This window comes from Tachyglossus aculeatus, chromosome 6 (genome assembly GCF_015852505.1).
Source record: "Tachyglossus aculeatus isolate mTacAcu1 chromosome 6, mTacAcu1.pri, whole genome shotgun sequence".
In the NCBI taxonomy this organism is placed as follows: Eukaryota; Metazoa; Chordata; class Mammalia; order Monotremata; family Tachyglossidae; genus Tachyglossus; species Tachyglossus aculeatus.
In genome coordinates, this window is record NC_052071.1 from 42940065 (window position 1) to 42960151 (window position 20087).

A 20087-nucleotide genomic window follows, 5' to 3' on the forward strand; every position below is an offset into this window, starting at 1 on the left:
ATAGTAAGCACTTAACAAATGCTGTTATTATTATTATTATTGGGAGTCAGAAGGACCTGGATTCTAATCCCAGTTCAGCCACCTGTCTGCTGTGTGACCTTGGGTAAGTCACTTCACTTCTCCGGGCCTCAATTCCCTCATCTGTAAAATGGGGATTAAGATTGTGAGCCCCATGTGGGACAGGGACTGAGTCCAACCTGATTAACTTGTATCTACCCAGCGCTCAGTATGGTTCCTGGCACATAGTAAGCACTTAACAAGTACCAAAAAATTAAAACTAAAAGCCATTAAAAGAAACTTTCCTGAATATTGGGTCCTGCAAAACTAGTGACTCACCCCAAGAGAGTGGGCAGCTATTTCCAAGGCCGTTAATTTGAAGCAATGAGGCAGTAGTGTTGAGGGAGCGGAGATAGCAGCAGATATGGCTGGTGGGTGGCAGACTGAGAGTGAAGTCTCCACTTGAGCAAGATACCATGTGGCCCACGAGACTTTGGAGATGGACGTGGACGTCAGTAGCAACCGCTTCAGCTGCCAACGGTAGCCACAGATGTTCACTAAAGGGCAGGCTCGAGTTGGAGCTAGCTTCGCTAGAACAGCTCATCTTTCAGTGGCCCTTCCGGCCCTAATCAAGTGAGTGTTGCGGCCACCAAACTTTTGAAGACAGAAGGAAATGGAGACCGGTAGTCAGAGATTCACCCCTAGAGAAATAGTGACTCAGATGACCGATAAAACGGACAGTTGTTATTGGACCAATTAATTTTCTGGCCAGAGAGAGCCGTCGACTGATGGGAGAGAAGCAGTGTGGCTTAGTGGAAAGAGCACAGGACCGGAGTCTAAAACCCCAGTTCTAATTCCAACGCTACCTGCTGGGTGACCTTGGGCACCTCACCTAATTTTCTGGGTCCCAGTTTCCTCATCAGTAAAATGGGGATAAGATACTGATTCTCCCCTGCCCTTTTTTTTTTAATGGTGTTTCTTAAGTGCTTGCTATGTGCCAGACACTGTATTGAATGCTGGAGTTGATAAAAGCTTATCGGGTTGTACATAGTCCCTGTGCCACCTGGGCCCCCATTTTACAGATGAGATAACAGGCACATAAAAGTTAAGTGATTTGCCCAAGGACACAAAGCAGACAAGTGGTGGAGGCAGGATTATAACTCAGGTCCTTCTAACACCCAGATCCGTGCTCTGTCTGCTAGGCCACACTGCTTTTCTCTTTGCCTTAGATCGAGAGCCCTAGATCGGGTAGGGGCTCTGCATATATGTTTCATCTACCCCAGGGCTTGGCACATAGTAGTTGCTGAACAAATACCATTAATAATAATAATGATTATGGTACTTAAGTGCTTACTATGTGCCAAGCACTGTTCTAAGCACTGGGACAGATGTAAGTTGATCAGGTTGGACACATTCCCTGTCCTACATGGGGCTCACACTGTTACTCCCCATTTTCACAGATGAGGTAACCGAGCCACAGAGATGTTAAGTGACTTGCCCAAGGTCACACAGCAGACACGTAGCAGAGCTGGGATTAGAAATCAGATCCTTCTGACTCCAGACATCCATGCTCTAGCCAGTAGGCCATGCTGCCTCTCTGGAGAGAGCTCTGCTGCAAGGGTAGTCACTAGTCACTTCCTTAAGTGCTCGAGTTCTTCTTTGCTCTCTTCGGTGCCTGGGAGAGTGCTTGTGTGCCTCATGTAGCAAATCCCAAGTACCCTGGCCTAGTCTCAATTAGTCAATTGAGTCAGGGATCCCTTGTGGGCAGAGGAGAAGCCACACGGCACAGTGGAGATGCAGTGTGGCTTAGTGGATAGAGCATAGGCCTGAGAGTCAGAAGGACCTGGTCTCTAATCCCGACTCCCTTGTCTGCTGTGAGAACTTGAGCAAGTCACTTCACTTCTCTGGGCCTCAGTTACTTCATCTGGAAAATGAAGATTAATAATGTGAGCCCTATGTGGGACAGGGACTGTTTCCAACCAGATTAACTTGTATCTACCCCAATGCTTGGCACATAGTAAGCACTTCACAAATACCATAAAAAGGGGATATTTTCAGACTTGATAGGTGGGGACTTGAACGGGATTGGGAGACACTCCAGCAGGTGATCCAAAGAAGGGTTGCTCTCCGCCCGGCTAGCAGCCGCTCTCCCCAACCTAGAATCCTCTGGGTGTTGGCAGTTGGCCATTCTCCCAGGCCAGTAGACCTCCTTTGGCTGGATTGTCATTAAGACGCAAGTCCCCTAAGGCAATAACCTCATCCTCCCATCGCTGGGGCTGGGCCCCCAGAGGGGTGTCTTTGGAGGCAGCATCCCCTTCGCCAACCCGGGCAACCATCCCTTCCTTCCTGGAATGTCTTGGCAGCAACAGTCGGAGCTCAGAATCACTAGGCTTCGCTGGGACTTGTTGCCTTTAGCTTGACAGAATCTGAAACACTTCCATCCAGCAGCAGCTTCGCATACCACATGAGCGGCGAAAGTGGGTGGAGGGGGAAGGAGAGCAGCAGAGTTCTACTAATCGGCTGGGTAGGCTAGCTAATCCTCCCGACTAGATGAAGGTTAGACAGATAAGAGGAGGGAGAATGCAGTTAGCAACTCCATCCTTAATGGATCCAATGTCTGGTGGTCTCTGGCTATATAGAGAAATGAGGCTCGTTTTCAGTGAATTTCTTTTAAAGGGGCTGGCAGTATTCAAATATCAGGGATAAAATGCAGCTCACACACCTTTAGGTAGAGAGGGATTGTGTCTACCAATTCTGTTTTATTGTACTATCCCAAGTGCTTAGTACAATGCTCTGCACACAGCAAGCACTCAATACTCATTCAGTTGTGTTTATTGAGCACTTACTGCATGCAAAGCACTCTACTAAGTGCTTGGGAGAGTACAGTATAACAATAAACAGACATATTCCCTGCCCACAACAAGTTTATAATCTACAGGAAATTAGAACTGATTGATAGAGAAGGAGAGGAAAACAGTCCCTCAGTTGGTATTTATTGAGCGCATGTCGTGTGCCGAGCACTGTACTAAATGCTTGGTAGAGTACAACAGAGTTGGGAACGCGATCCCTGCCCACAAGGAGTTTATGGTCTGCTGAGGAGCTGACGGTCAACGTTGAATGAGAGGGAAAGAAGGAGGGAGGTATGAGAGGGGCCATCCCGCATCAGCTGGGTAGTGGCAACCCGCGCTGGCATTCCTGAGCCACAGAGGAGCACAGGGCTGGAAGTCAGGAGGCTAATCCTAATCCCACCTCCACCACCTATTATGCAATCTTGGGTCAGACATTTGACTGCTCTGTGCCTCAATTTCCTCATCTGTAAAATGGGGTTAAATCCATTCATTCATTCATTCAATTGTATTTATTGAGCGCTTACTGTTTGCAGAGCACTGTACTAAGCGCTTGGGAAGTACAAGTTGGCAACATATAGAGACGGTCCCTACCCAGCAGTGGGCTCACAGTCTAGAAGGGGGAGACAGAGAACAAAACAAAACATATTAACAAAATAAAATAAATAGAATAAATATGTACAAATAAAATAGAGTAATAAATACGTACAAACATATATACAGGTGCTGTGGGGAGGGGAAGGAGGTAATGGGGGGGATGGGGAGAGGGAGGAGGGGAAGAGGAAGGAGGGGGCTCAGTGTGGGAAGGCCTCCTGGAGGAGGTGAGCTCTCAGTAGGGCTTTGAAGGGAGGAAGACAGCTAGCTTGGCGGATGTGGGGAGGGAGGGCATTCCAGGCTGGGGGAGAACGTGGGCCTGGGGTCGACGGCGGGACAGGTGAGAACGAGGCATGGTGAGGAGATTAGCGGCAGAGGAGCGGAGGGTGCGGGCTGGGCTGGAGAAGGAGAGAAGGGAGGTGAGGTAGGAGGGGACAAGGTGATGGACAGCCTTGAAGCCGAGGGTGAGGAGTTTTTGCCTGATGCGTAGGTTGATTGGTAGCCACTGGAGATTTTTGAGAAGATTTTTAAAGTACCTATTTTCCCTCCCACTAGACTGTGAGCGCCATGTGGGACCGGGACTGTGTCCAGTCTCATTACCTTGTGTTTACCCCAGGTCTTGGCTGATTAGTAAGTGCTTAACAAATACTATTTTTAGTAGTAGTAGAGAAGCAGTGTTGCCTAGTGGATAGTACACCTGCCGGCCCATACACTGAAAGTCAGAAGGACCTGGTTTCTAATCCTGGCTCTGCCACTTGTCTGCCGTGTGACTTTGGACCAGTCACTTAACTTCTCTGGGCCTCAATTCTTCATCTGAAAGATGGGGATTGAAACTGTGAGCCCTATGTGGGACAAAGACTGTGTCCAACCCGATTATCTTGCATCTACCCCACTGCTTAGAACAGTGCCTGGCACGTTGTAAGTGCTTAACAAATGCCATAATAATTGTTGGTATTATTATTATTATTAAAGCTGGAGCCCAGGGGAGCATGAACGAACTCTAAATAAACAGCAAAAAGACCCCAGAAATCTTGACTCCACTCTCCCTCCCTCCCTTCCAACACCTCCCAAGTTCCACACATCTTTGGAAGCAAAGAGGACAGTCCCCAACTCTCCCTGAGCTGTTTTGTGAAAATGGGTACTAACTAGACTCTCATAGCAGCTAGGAGCAGGGGGAGGGAGAAAAGACATGCCAAAAAAAAGAGCCCAGGAGCAGAAGATAAAGTCTGGTGCTGTGAAAAATACTCTTACACACTCCATCTAATTACCAAGGTGAGTGGATCCCTGACAAGAATTAATTGCCTCATCTATTTTTACATAATTGATGATCAAGCAGGAAACTGCTCTCTTGGCAATCAGAGGGAACAGGGATAGCCGATCCTGGGATAAGGAGGGATAAATATGAGAAGCAGCATGGCTCAGTGGAAGGAGCATGGGCTTTGGAGTCCGAGGTCATGGGTTCAAATTCTGGCTCCGCCAACTGTCAGCTGTGTGACTTTGGGCAAGTCACTTCACTTCTCTGGGCCTCATCTGTAAAATGGGGATTAAGACTGTGAGCCCCCTGTGGGACAACCTGATCACCTTGTAACCTCCCCAGTGCTTAGAACAGTGCTTTGCACATAGTAAGCACTTAATAAATGCCATCATTATTATTATTGTTATTATTATAAACATTGGGGTGATTGTTAACTGCTTATTCTGTGCCAAGCACTGAGTTAAGTGCCGGGGTATATACAGGATAATGAAATTGGACATGGTCCCTGTCCCACCTGGGGCTCACAGTCTAAGTGGGAGCAATGAACAGGTGTTGAAACCCCAAATGAAGAAATTGGGGAACAAAGATAAGGGACTCAGTCAAGGTCTCCCAGCAGGCAGGTGGCAGATTAGAACCTGGATCTCTTGACTCCCAGTCCTGTGCTGGGACAAATGGTTTGGGCGGGAGCAGAGTGCCCCAAGGAAGAGGGGTTTTTTTTTGGGGGGGAGGGGTTTTTTAGGGGGGGGTTGTTGGTTTTTAATGGTATTGAGCGCTTACTGTGTGTCATTAATTCATTCCATCGTATTTATTGAGTGCTTACTGTGTGCAGAGCACTGTACTAAGCGCTTGGGAAGTACAAGTTGGCAACATATAGAGATGGTCCCTACCCAACAGCGGGCTTACAGTCTAGAAGGGGGAGACAGACAACAAAACAAAACATATTAACAAAATAAAATGAATAGAATATGTACAAATAAAATGGAGTAATAAATACATACAAACATATATACATATATACAGGGGCTGAGGGGAGGGGAAGGAGGTAAGGTGGGGGGATGGGGAGCGGGAGGAGGGGGAGAGGAAGGAGGGGGCTCAGTGTGGGAAGGCCTCCTGGAGCAGGTAAGCTCTCAGTAAGGCTTTGAAGGGAGGAAGAGAGCTAGCTTGGCGGATGTGCGGAGGGAGGGCATTCCAGGCCAGGGGGATGACATGGGCCAGGGGTCGACGGCGGGACAAGCGAGAATGAGGCACGGTGAGGAGATTAGCGGCAGAGGAGCGGAGGGTGCGGGCTGGGCTGGAGAAGGAGAGAAGGGAGGTGAGGTAGGAGGGGGCGAGGTGATGGACAGCCTTGAAGCCGAGGGCGATGTGTGGGGGTAGATACAGGTCATTTAGGTCAGACACAGTCCCTGTCCAGCATGGGGCTCACAGACTAAGTAGGAGGGAAAACAGGTACTGAATTCCCATTTTACAGTTGAGGAAACTGAGGCACAGAGAAGACAAATGATTTGCCCAAGGTCATATGCAGCAAGCAACTGGCAGAGCTGGGAATAGAACCCAGATCTTCTGACTCTCAGGCCCTGCTCTATCCACTAGACCACATTAGTGCCAGTTTGGCAAGGTATTCTCTCCCAGAGAGAGCAGAAGTCCTCTTGGAGGAGATGTGCCTTTACTAAGGCTTTGAAGGTGGAGAGAGTCATTGTCTGTCAGATTTGAGGAGGGAGGGCGTTCCAGGCCAGAAGACATGGACCAGGGGTTGGCAGTGAGATCGAGGCACAGTGAGAAGGTAATACAAATTAATCAGGTTGGGCACAGTCCCTGTCCCACATGGGGCTCACATTCTTCATCCCCATTTTACAGATGAGAGAACTGAGGCCCAGTGAAGTGACTTGACCAAGGTCACAGAGCAGACAAGTGGCGAATCCGGGATTAGAACCCCCAGGATTGTGCTCTAACCACTACACCACACTGCTTCTCCCAGACCAGGCCGCTTCTCCCAGACCACGCTGCTTCTCCCTTCATGGCTGACAGCTAAAGGAACTGTTTTCCATTGCAGGCGACCCAGTTCAACATGGAGCACTTCTCCGGGATGCACAACTGGTATGCGTGCTCACACGCCCGACCCACCTTCTGCAATGTCTGCCGGGAAGCTCTCTCCGGTGTCACCTCTCACGGTCTCTCCTGTGAAGGTATCAGCCCCTTCCCCCAGCCTGGCACCGTGCCTGTGGGCATGGGGAGTCACCCTCTCCTCTGTCCCTCAGCCCACAGTGACTCTTGTAAGCGGGTTCGGGCCTTGTAGGTGGAAGAGAGAGCAAAGAATTAGATTAGGAGTCCCATGTGGGATGGGAACCATGTCCAACCGGAGTATCTTGTGTCTATCTCAGCTCTTAGAATGGTGCTTGACACATAGTAAGCGCTTAACAAATCCCATTTAAAAAAAGCGAATAGTCACTGTCAGGCCAGCAGTCAGTCAGTCATAGTTATTGAGTGCTTACTGTGTGCAGAGCACTGTACTATGCGCTTGGGAGAGTATGATATAACAATAAACAGGCACATTCTCTGCCCACAATGAGCTTACATGTAGAAGACGAATAAAGCCTAGTGCGTTGAGTCCCCTGTAGGGTTACACTCTGTCCCGGTCCCAAGGAGGTGGTCAAGTTCCCTGGTTGAATCTGACTGCAGGAATATTTTTTAAGGTATTTGTTAAGTGCTTAGTCTGTGTCAGGCACTGTCCTAAACTTTAGAGTAGATACAAGCTAATCAGGTTCGTTACAATCCACATTCCACTTGGGACTCACAGTCTTAATCCCCATTTTACAGCTGAGGTAACTGAGGCCCAGAGAAGGTAAACGACTTGCCCAAGGCTATGCAGCAGACAAGTGGCGGAGCTGGGATTAGAACCCAGGTCCTTTAACTCCCAGGCCCTTGGTCTGTATGCTAGGCTGTGCTCCTTCTCGGCTGGCCTAGCGGGGCGGTGAGGGAATCTCTCCTATTGATGTTATTCTCTGGTTGACTTCCCCTCTTGCCCTTCTGCCGATTTGCATTAAACCAGCCAGGCTTAGTCGAAAGAGCCCCGGGCTGGGAATCAGGTTCTGTCACCTGCCTGCTCTGTGACCTCGGGAAATCATATACCTGCTCTATGCCTCAGTTTCCAACTCTGTGAAATGAGGTTGAAATATCTGTTCTCCCTCCTGCTTATACTCTGCGTGTTGTGTGGACAAGACCTGGATCTGATATGATTGTACTGTGTGTAGCCCAGCTGTTTAAACGGAGCTTGGTACCACGATAGCACTTAACAAATACCACCATTAGGATTAGTATCATCGTTATTATTTGTCTACTTTCACTCCTTTCCCTCTCGCTTTCAGTGTGCAAATTCAAGGCCCATAAGCGTTGTGCTGTGCGGGCCACCAACAACTGCAAGTGGACTACACTGGCCTCCATAGGAAATGACATCGTTGAGGATGAAGATGGGGTGAGTACAAAGTCGTGGTCATGCCTTGCCCTTTCACACCCTCCCTTCCTTGCCCAGCACCATGGGGTCTCCACTGCAGGAGGGTTCACCCCATTGGGGGTCCTTGTTATGGGAATTCAGTTTCCCTGGCCTCCCCCATTCGGCTCCTGATTAGCTCCAGGTAGGCCCCCCACAAGTGTGGGTGCTCTTTTCCCCCCACCCCCATCTCCTGGGGTCATGGAAAATTGTCTGACAAGTCAGCCCAGATCCTGAAGCGAGGCTCTCAGCAATACCACCTCTCCTCATTGCATACCCTTCCCACCTCTATACACCCACACACTCATTCTCTCTCCATCTCTCTCTGTCTCTGTCTGTCTCTCCTCCACCTACACCCCCGGGCCTGGAAATGGGCAGGATAGCTTGGCTTCCAGGTGATGATTCTGATTCTCTCTCCTCTCTCTCTCTCTGTCTCTGTCTTCTCTCTCTCTCCCTGTCTCTCTCTGTCTCTCTCTCTCTCTGTCTCTCTCTCTCTCTCTCTCTCTCTCTCTCTCTCTCTCCTTACTGTGTGCAGAGTACTGTATTAAGTGCTTGGTAGAGTACCATATAACAATAAATAGAGACATTCCCAGCCCAACCTTACAATCTAGAGGTGTCCTTCTCTCCCCATCCCACCCTACACACAGGGCCATTTCTCCCTGCAGGGCTGGCAATGGGCAGGAACACCTTGGCTTCCAGGTGACCATGACCTTGCCCGTGCCCCACCTTCGAAGCAGGCCTGGCATCGGCCAGTGCCTTACAGACGACCCGGGGGGCTTAGCTCTGCCAGCAACCCTTACCGAATTTTAGTAGGTGATCCTGAGGGGGCACTGATGGGGCCCCGGTGGGGCCTGGGGAAGACTGGAACAATCTCCCGGTGCCTTCTGAAGATCTGGGGCGAGGACACTGTCCTGCTTTGGAACACTGAAGCTCCCTCAAACTGCTGGGCAGTTTGCAGTTGCATGGTGCTGGACCTTGGTCCCCCTTGCAGGGAAGGGAGGAATTCCATGGCTTAGCCACGTCTCCTCTGCCGGGACCCCAAGCCCCCCAAAGCCCCTATTCTGCCATGATTCCCAGCCCCTCCTCTTCCTTGACCTCTAACCCTTCCTCCACCATGACCCTGAGGTCCCCTTCATCATGCCCTTGAGCCTCTCCTCCACCATGACCCCGACTCCCTCCTCTGCTGTGCCTCTGAGCCCCTCCTCCGCCTTGTTTCTCCCCATCCCCAGGTGGCTATGCCCCATCAGTGGCTGGAGGGGAACCTGCCAGTCAGCGCCCGGTGTGCAGTGTGTGACCGCACGTGTGGCAGCGTCCGCAGGCTTCAAGACTGGCGGTGCCTCTGGTGCAAGGCAATAGTAAGACATCACCTCCCTTCCCCCCAACACCCAGCTGCTCCTCCCCAACCCCCTTCCCCCGCTCAAAGCTCAGCATCCAACAACTCCTGCTTGGGGTGCAGTGGTCAGAGACACCCCAGAACCCAGCTACGACATCAGATACAGTGTGCTCCTTCAGCACATGGGTATCCAGATTCCGGACTTAGAGATGCCTAAGACCGCAGGGGTCGAGGGCATTAGCAGAGCCCTGAGGGTCTTAGGTAGCTCCGTGGTCAGTAAGGTCAGGGGTAGCTTGGTTTCCCTCTCCCTCCCTTTCTCCCGCTAGTCATTCTGGAACAAAAATTGTTTCTGATCCGGGCTGACCTCTCTCCTGCTCTTCTTCCCCCTCCCCACAAGAATTCCCCAGGAGGTCCTACATAGCCCCTCCCACTTCTGGCCCTATTGTCTCCCTGGGCTCACAGTCGTGGTAGATGGAATGGGACTGAGGTACGTGCTTAGTGTTGGGAGACCTGCAAGCCTCGAGCTGTTGAGCAAAAGGACCCCAGGAAGATTTGTTAAGCCCCTGAACTCCTGGAGGATAATCCTTGCTCATCCTCTTTCTCCCCTTATGTGGGTGGTTCTTCTACCTCTCAACCAGCAGTTGTCAGTTTAGCAGGGGAAAGCCCTTGGTCATAACCCCTGTGGTTGTCTGCTGGGACCGGGTACCTTCTCTCTGGGTGTATAGTACAAGCGAAAGGTAAAGGGGGTCAGGACGGAGGGCCCTCTGAGGGAGGAAGCCCCTGCAATGATGATAATAATGATGATGGTATTCGTTAAGTGCTTACTATGTGTAAAGCACTGTTCTAAGCGCTGCAGTGATACAAGGTGATCAGGTTGTCCCACGTGGGGTTTACAATCTTAATCCCATTTTAAAGATGAGGGAACTGAGGCACAGAGAAGTTAATCTCTCCAGATCCTCAGGGGCTAGAGGCAGCAGGGTCTATTCTGACCCCCAGGCAGTTTTTGCTACATCTCTGGGCTGCCGCCACCTGAACTGGCCGGCCAAAAGCCAGTCCAGGGGATTAAATCTTAACAAATACCATCATCATCAAATCTGCCATGGGATTGGCTGGGACGGGGAGGAAGTGTGACAAAGGGGCGGGAGGGCAAGACATTAGGTTTTCAAACCCTGCTCGCCTCCCCGAACGGTCTCTTCTCCTGCTCCCAGGGTTCTTGGCCAGGCTATCCTGGCTGGGTCAACGTGGGTTCCTACCAGAAGCTTCTGAGAGGCATGGCCAGCTGGTAGAACCCCTCCTGAGAGGATCCTCCACCTCAGGTCTAGCTCTGTCCAAGGAGGAGCAAATTAACTATCTCTGCTGTTCTCACCCCCGTCTTGAAGCGGGAGCATGAAGGAAGAAAAGTCTTTTCTAACAGTCCTCATCTTCCCCGCCCTCCCCCAGCCCCCCAGTTGAGGGAAGACTGCCCAGCTTCCACGTGGGTGGGCGGGTTAATTGTGGGCGCACACACCAGTGCCCGCTGGGGTCAGGTGAGCTGGGTGCAGAGGCATGATGGTCCAGGATGGGGATGGAGATTCAGCCATGGTGAGGAGGCAGCTCCTTCTGGACCGTTTGCCGACAACCACTTCCGGGGTCGTTTCAGGTTCATGGCGTCTGCAAGGAGCAGTTGGGGAAGAAATGTCCGCTGGGGCAGTATAAAGTGTCCATCATTCCTCCGACGGCCCTGAACAGCATTGATTCAGATGGTAAGCCAGGGCGGGATCAGAGAGCTGGCTGAGCGACCAGCCTATGGTGCCCCTGTGCGGTGAGGAGCATGAGGAGAAAGAGAGGAGAGTAAGGACTGGGATTGAATTTCTCTCTGCGACAAATCAGTAAGGGAGGACTTCTCCCAATCTCACCCAGGCTGAGGTAGTGCAGAGTTATTGGACATGATGGAGAACATAAGGTCTGTCAGTCAGAAGTGGCACCTTCCACTGTAATACTAATATTTATTAAGTGCTTTCTGTGGGCCGAGCACTCTGCTGAGCAATGGAGTAGTTACAGGTTAAGCAGGTTGGACACAGTCCCTGTCTCACAGGTGGCTCTCAGCCTAAACGGGTGGGAGAACAGATATTTAATGCCCATGAGAAAACTGAGGCCCAGAGCAGTTACGCGATTGGCCCAAGGCCACACTGCAGGCAAGTGACAGAACTGGGATTAGATCCTGAGTCTGGGGGCCGTGCTCTTTCCAGTAGGCCACACTGCCTTTCTGCTGCTCTGCACCACTGTCGGGGCTCTGGGGCTCAAGTAAGCAGAGGGGTCAAAACCCAGAGGTGGCTGCTGGAAGACCTTTCCTAAAATCCCTCAAGCAGGCGGTGCGGGTACCTTGCCCTCATGGCAGCTATGGAAAGGCAAAAGCAACCTCTCCATCCAATTAGCCAAAAGCTGGCAAGGCCTGGTGTCTAGAGCCACCGTAATTTACTGAGCCATGGCTGGACATCTGCCTCAGAATGAGCACGGGTGAAAATAATTAATCCCAGAAGGACCAAGGGCGGCTTCTTCTCCTGACTGACCTTAGGCAGCTTGCTGGTTGCCAAGACTCTGGTGTTCCAATTTCTCAAACCGAGGCGGTGGGAAGAGTTGGAGAGGGGAGGAAGAGGGTAGGGGGAATGGACAGAAATCTCTCTCGCCCTGGACATTCTGTTTCTGACAGACTCGATCCAACTTTATCCGCCGGCTTTCCGAGCGGTATAGTACGGAATTTTCTTGGGGTGAGGCAATGCCTAATTTTTTGCCTAACCGTGCCTGTTGAAAACTTTCATCCAAAACCACATTTATCTGTCACTTCCTGAGATCTTGTTTGGTGGCAATATGTTTGACAGACTCTGAAGCGAGGTTGGCAGGCCGAGAGGTGGAGTGACTTGGTCCAGAGCCCGGGGATTTTCCTAGGATGAAAATGAGACTGGTACAAGATTGGGCATAACTGCAGCCAGTGTGGTTAGGTAATAATAATAATAATAATGGTATTTGTTGAGCGCTTCCTATGTGCCAGGCACTGTACTAAGTGCTGGGGTGAATGCAAGCAAATTGGGTTGGGCACAGTCTCACGTGGGGTTCACAGTCTCAATCCCCATTGTACAGATGAGGTAACTAAGGTGCAGAGAAGTGAAGTGACTTGCCCAAGGTCACACAGCAGAAAAGTGACAGAGCTGGGATAGACTCCCAAGCCTGTGCTCTAATCCACTACGCCATGCTGCTTCTCATGGGTTCTAGTGTTCCTTAGTGTTCTCTGGTGGGAAGTTATCATTCTTCTTCTGATAATTATTATTGTTATTATCTATTAACAAAAATGATAACTGTTGTAGGTATTCATGAAGGGCTTACTGTGGGCTGAGCACTGTGCTAAGGGCTGGGATAGATATAGGAAAATCAGGTCAGGCAAGGTCCTACTTGGGGCTCACAGCCTAAACAGGAAGGAGTTAGGTGTTTACCATGTGCCACACTGTTCTAAACTGTGGGGTAGGTACAATACAATCAAACTGGACACAATATCTGTCCCACATGGGACTGTCAGTCTAAGTATGAGGGAGTCTAAGGAGAGAAGGAAGGGTAGGTGGTCTGTTCTTCATGCCCTCCGCCCTCAGACTTGGATTTGGAGTCTCTCCCGCTTGGTGAAACGCTTGGCTCCAAGAGGCGGCGGAAACTGCCACTTTCTTCTCTGTGCTCTCTGAGGCTCCATCTGGCCCTGCTCTCTAAATATGGCCAACTCCCCCACTTAGTTCTCTGCTTGTTCTGCGATGATCTTTGGCTACTTCTGTCATCTGCTTCTCTCATCTGTTTCTCCCGTTACTCATGACTCGAAGTGAGGATGAACAGTCAGGTCCCAAATCAGGTGCCAAAGTTAAAAAGATCTGACCTATTTTTAGGGACACCAAGAAATTTCAAAAGCCCAACCTGCCGCTCAGGTCGGGTGCTGTTTGCTTTGTGCTTCCCTGAGCCAGGGCTGGGAGCAAAGCAGACTTCCACATTCTGTGGTTTGCCGGTTTCCAGTTCACATCTCTCCCTAAACAATAACAATACTAATTTTGGTATTTAAGCGCTTACTGTGAGCCAAGCACTGTTCTAAGCGCTGGGGGAGATACAAGGTAATCAGGTTGTCCCACATGGGGCTCGCGGTCTTAATCCCCATTTTCCAGATGAGGTAACTGAGGCACAGAGAAGTTAAGCGACTTGCCCAAAGTCACGCAGATGATAAGTGGCAGAGCCGGGATTAGAACCCATGACCTCTGACTCCCAAGCCTGCGCTCTTTCCCCTGAGCCATGCTGCTTCTCTGACACCTTAGTGAAAAGGTAAAAGGGAGTGGAAACCTAAGACCACTAGACATTCCCCCAGGGGAATTCTGATTTGTTCTCTCAGACAGAAATTTTTTTGAGAATTATTCTGTGCCCATCTCCCCATCATCCAATGGTTGCCCATATATCTCTACATTGAACAGAAATTGCTCTCTCTCATTCATTCAGTCGTATTTGTTGAGCACTTACTGTGTGCAAAGCACTACACTAAGCGCTTGGGAAAGGACAATATAAACCCGGGCCTCCCGTGTGGCAGATGAGAATTCTACCACTGAACCACCAATACAGTATCCACTTTAAGGCGCATAATTAGCTCTCCCCTTGCTACCTTACCTCACTCCTCTCCCCACTATCATCCAGCTAACACACTTTCCTCCTGTCAGCACCAGGAGCCTAGACCTCATCCCTCACCTTTGAACCCTTGGTTTTGGCCTCTCACCTGCCTATAATTCCCCCCCTGCTTGGCCTTTTGATATTTATCCCACTTTCAGCCCCACAACACTTATGTACATGTCTGTGCATTATATTAATGTCTGTCTCCCCCTCTAGACTGTAAACTCCTAGGAGGTAGGGAACATATCTACTAACTCTGTTGTATTGTAACAATAATAATTATGGTATTCATTGAGCACTTACTATTTGTAGGCACTGTACTAAGTGTTGGGGTAGATGCAAGCAGGGACACAGCAATAATAATAGCAATAAGAAAAATAATGGTGGTACTTGTTAAACGCTTACTATGTGCCACACACTATTCTAAGCACTTGGAGAGATACAAGTTAATCAGTTTGGACACAGTCCCTGTCCCACATGGGGCTCACACTCTTAATCTCCATTTTACAAATGAGGTAACTGAGGCCCAGAGAAGTGAAGTGACTTAATAATAATAATAATAATGGCATTTATTAAGCACTTACTATGTGCAAAGCACTGTTCTAAGTGCTGGGGAGGTTACAAGGTGATCAGGTTGTCCCACGGGGGGCTCACAGTCAATCCCCATTTTACAGACGAGGTAACTGAGGCCCAGAGAAGTGAAGTGACTTGCCCAAGGTCACACAACAGACATGTGGCAGAGTCATAATTAGAACCCAGGTCCTTCAGATTCCCAGGTCCATGCTCTATCCACTGAGCTACAATGCTTCTCTCTAGACTGTAACCTCACTGTGGGCAGGGAATGGGTCAGTTATATTGCTATATTGTACTCTCCCAAGCCCTCTGTGCACAGTAAGCGCTCAGTAAATTCTGACTGACTTTCTCATCCTCTCCCCTGTGTCCGGTCAATTCCTAATAATAATAATAATGATGGTATTTGTTAAGCGCTTACTATGTGCCAAGCACTTCTAAGCTCTGGAGTAGATGCGTGGCTCAGTGGAAAGAGCTCGGGCTTTGAAGTCAGAGGTCATGGGTTCAAACCCCGGTTCCACCAATTGTCAGCTGTGTGACTTTGGGCAAGTCACTTAAGTTCTCTGTGCCTCAGTTACCTCATCTGTAAAATGGGGATTAAGACTGTGAGCCCTCTGTGGGACAACCTGATCACCTTGTAACCTCCCCAGCGCTTAGAACAGTGCTTGGCACATAGTAAGCGCTTAATAAATGCCATCATTATTATTATTATACAAGGTAGTTGTCCCACTTGGGGCTCACAGACTTAATCCCCATTTTACAGAAGAGGTAACTGAGGCACAGAGAGTCCCTCTGTGGGGGTAATCCCTAGTAAAGTCACGTTGCTCCCGGTTGTCTGCCCACATTGGTCTGGGAACGGAGTGAGGCTGGGTCACTTTGTTTCTTCAAAGACCTTTGTGCAGGGTTGTCCTGAAGCAGGGTCAAATGTCAGTGTTTCAATCCTCACTCTTTCCCCAGTCGTGTAGACAATGCCACAGACACACCTCCTTGTGTTCTCAGTAGATAGTCTGTGGGATTTGAGATTATTTTGCCCTGTGAAGATTCACCTTGTGGGAGACTTTTCTCCCCTCTGCCCACTGAGAATCCTTTCCCTATTTCAGTCAGTCAATCAACGGTATTTTTTTGAGCACTGACTATGAGCAGAGTGCTGTACTAAGTGCTTTGAAGAGTATAATAATAATAATGGCATTTATTAAGCACTTACTATGTGCAAAGCACTGGGGAGGTTACAAAGTGATCAGGTTGTCCCATGTGGGGCTCACAGTCTTAATCCCCATTTTACAGATGAGGTAACTGAGGCACAGAGAAGTTGTGACTCGCCCAAAGTCACACAGCTGACAATTGGCGGAGCCGGGATTTGAACCCATGACCTCCGACTCCAAAGCCCGTGCTATTTCCACTGAGCCACGCTGCTTCTCTGTTGTATGATACAACAGTTAGCAGACGCGTTTCCCACCCATAACGAGCTTACAGTCTAGAGGGGAAGACAGAGGTTAATATAAATAAATAATTCATGATATATAAAGATATGTACATTAGCTCCGTATATCAAGGGTGAATATCAACTGTCCAAAGGGCACAGGTCCAAGTCCTCTATCTGAGAGTTGACTGTGGTGTCTACGTTATGGTTGGAGCTTGGTTGTGGCTTTGAGCACATGGTGGAAGGGGCAGGGTGTTGACTCCATGAGCAGATGAGAGTGGCCCCAATGCAAGTCTTAACCACTCCTTGACTTGCCATCCCCCCGCCATATGTGTGCCCATGTCTGACACCAGGAGCGAACAGGAATTTGTGGGGGAGATTCATTCATTCATTCATTCGATCGTATTTATTAAGCGCTTACTGTGTGCAGAGCACTGTACTAAGCGTTTGGGAAGTACAAGTTGGCAACATATAGAGACGGTCCCTACCCAACAACGGCCCCACAGTCTAGAAGGGGGAGACGGAACAACAAAACAAAACATGTAGAGAGGTGTCAAAGTCGTCAGAACAAATAGAATTAAAGCTAGATGCACATCATTAACAAAATAAAGAGTAAATATGTACAAGTAAAATCAACAAAGTAATAAAATCTGTACAAATATATACATTGTGGGCCAGGGATGTGGCTACCGATTCTGTTTTATTGTACTCTCCAGGGTGCTTAGGACAGTGCTCTGCATGTAATAAGCGCTCAATAAATATTATTGATTAATTCATTGCCGCTTAATAATAATAATAATTATGGTATTTAACACTTACTATGTACCAGGCACTGTACTAAGCACTGGGGTGGGTACAAGCAAATTGGGTCGGACACAGTCCCTGTCCCATGTGGGGCTCACAGTCTCAATCCCCATTTTACAGATGAGATCAATGAGGCACTTCCCTGCTGTGTGACCTTGGGCAAGTCACTTAACTTCTCTATACCTCTAGTTCCCTCACATCTGCAAAATGGGGATACAAAACCTGTTCTCCCTCCTCCTTAGACTGTGAGCCCCCTATGGGACCTGATTATCTTGTATCTACCCCAATGCTTACTACAGTGCTTGACACATAGGAAGTACTTAACAAATACCACAGTTATTATTAATAGTAGTGGTAAGCACTCACTAAATACCATTGATTTGGTCAGCTTCCCTGAATGCTATGATATCTTCAGTTCCTGATTGCCGCCCTGTCCAACTCTATTGTATTGTACTCTCCTAAGTGCTTAGTGTAGTGCTTTGCACATAGTAGGTACTTAATAAATGCAATTGGCTGATTATTTATATTCGTCTATCTGTCCCTCTATGGGATTTTTTTCATGGCATTTAGTAAGCGCTTACTAGTGCCAGGCACTGTACTAAGCACTGGGGTAGAGACAAGTTAATCAGGTTGGACACAGTCCATGTCCCACGTGGGGCTCACGGTCTTAATCCCCAATTTACAGATGAGGTCACTGAGAAACAGAAAAGTTAACTGTGTTGCCCAAAGTCACACAGCAGACAAGTGGCGGAGCTGGGATTAGAACCCAGGTTTGACTGTCTCCCAGGCCCTTGTTCATTCATTCATTCATTCAATCGTATTTATTGAGCGCTTACTGTGTGCAGAGCACTGTACTAAGCGCTTGGGAAGTACAAGTTGGCAACATATAGAGACAGTCCCTACCCAACAGTGGGCTCACAGTCTAGAAGTTTTTTTTTTCTATTCACTAGGCCATGCTGCTTCTCTGGACTACAGAGAAGCAGCTTGGCTTAGTGGAAAGAGCATGGGCTTGGAATTCATAGGTCGTAGGTTCTAATCCCGCCTTTCTAATCCCGACTCTGCCACTTGTCTGCTGTGTGACATTGGTCAAGTCACTTAACTTCTCTGTGCCTCACTTACCTCATCTGTAAAATGGGAATTAAAACTGTGAGTCCTATGTGGGACAATCTGATGACTTTATATCTACCCCAGTGCTTAGAACAGTGCTTGGCACATAGTAAGCGCTTAACAAATACCATCATCATTATTATTATTATTATAATTATTAGACTGAAAGCTTGTTGTGGGCAGGGAACATGCCTACGAACTCTTGTTGTATTGTACTCTCCCAAGTGCTTACCACAATGTTCTTCACCCATTAAGTACTCAATACCATTGGCTAATTGATTAATTGACTGATCGTCCAAATCTTCAAGACTTGGAAGTAGCTAGAGGTGACTCCGACTTATATTAGGGCATTTGCTTTCTGATTTAGGACTACTCATTGCTCCACTCCTGAAACTAGATTCCAAGCAGGAGTTACATAGGCAAGATTGCAGGACCATCTACTTACGCCGTCACTTTCCTCAGCATTTTTCAGACACGTTCTTGTTAAGCTTGCTGCCACCCTTTCTCCTCCTGTGGGGAAACTGAGACCCAGAGAAACGCAATAACTTGCCTGAAACTACAGAATGAATCAGTGCAGAGCTGGACCGAATTAGAAATGCTTCTGTACCTATCTTTCCTGGAAGTGCCCACTGCTCAGCGGAAAAACAGCACAATTATTCAATTCCCAAGCCAGCTCGGATGCTCTGCTGCAGGTTCCAAGCCAGCTCTCTATCCCATTTGTCCCCTGAAGTCATCGGCTCCTCACGGCTCCAGGATCCATCTCTGTTTTGCCCCATTTTAGTTCAGCCATGATACGGTGGGCATTGTTTTTTTTTTTCAAATCAGAGAGGCAGGATCATGCCATGCAATGAGAAGCAACGTAGCCTAGTGGAAAGAGAATGGGCTTGGGAGTCAGAAGGACCTGGGTTGTAATCCCGGCTCCGCCGCTTGTCTGCTGTGTGATCATGGGCAAGTAACGTCACTTCTCTGGGCCTCACTTAATCTGTAAAATGGGGATTAAGACTGTGAGCCCTGTGTGGGACAGGAACTGTGTCCAGTCTGACTATCTGACATCTACCCCAGTGCTTAGTATAGTGCCTAGCAAACAGTAAGTGCTTAACATATACCACCCACAAAAAAAGAGGATCACATGATATGAATATGGTCTCGTCTCCTCCTCTCATGTTTTCCTCAGAATGGGGCATATATTCTGCTCCTATTTTGGCTCCCAATTGGGGTCTCTCTCTGAGGCCTGTGGGGGCTTCCAGAAGAGAGTGCAGTGCTCGTGGCAGAACCACCACCGGCCCATGCCAAAACCACTTGGAGGCGACAGTCCCTGCTGCTGCTTGGCAGCAGTCCCACAATCCCACTTGTCTGCTTGTGTGACCTTGGGCAAGTCACATCTCTGTGCCTCAGTTCCCTCATCTGCAAAATGGGATAGCTGTTTTGGGGGGGGTGGGGGCGTTCGATGGTACTTGGTAAGTGCTTACTATGTGTCAAGGTCCAGAAATATTTTCCGCCACCAGAAAATTTGACCAGATGATTTGCTTTTCCCAGCTGTGGAAAATCCCAGAGCACATCCTTGTGCAAGTCACTTCAATTCTCTGTGCCTCAGTTACCTCATCTGTAAAATGGGGATTCATCCTGTGAGTTCTATGTTGGACAGAGACTCTGTCCAACTTGATTAGCTTGTATCTACCCTCGAGCTTAAAACAGTGCTTGACACATAGTAAGCGCATAACAAGTGCCATCTTCATCATCATCATTATTATTATGATGTCCCTGTCCTTGGGCCAAGGCTCCCTGATTTTTTTTCATGGCATTTGTTAAGCACTTATTATGTGCCAAGCACTGTTCTAAGCACTGGGGTAGGTTTACCTGCTTATCAGGTTGGACTTAGTACAGTGCTCTGCACACAGTAAGTGCTCAATAAATATGATTGAATTGAATGCCCCACATGGGGCACACAGTCTGTCAGAGGGAGGAGGATTTGATTCTCATTTTACAGACGATGTAACTGAGGCCCAGAGAAGAGA

The 20087-nt window shown here is 48.8% G+C and overlaps 1 protein-coding gene across 1 annotated transcript in view; it reads left to right on the top strand.

Annotated features, from left to right (window-relative positions):
- The window catches only part of DGKK (diacylglycerol kinase kappa), a 145505-nt gene that overhangs the window by 68237 nt on the left and 57181 nt on the right, over positions 1-20087 (top strand). Inside the window, exons 5-8 of the mRNA XM_038748152.1 lie at positions 6743-6875; positions 8055-8161; positions 9406-9531; positions 11149-11251. Coding sequence (XP_038604080.1) covers positions 6743-6875; positions 8055-8161; positions 9406-9531; positions 11149-11251 — 469 coding nt within the window. The remainder of the gene's footprint in view (positions 1-6742; positions 6876-8054; positions 8162-9405; positions 9532-11148; positions 11252-20087) is intronic.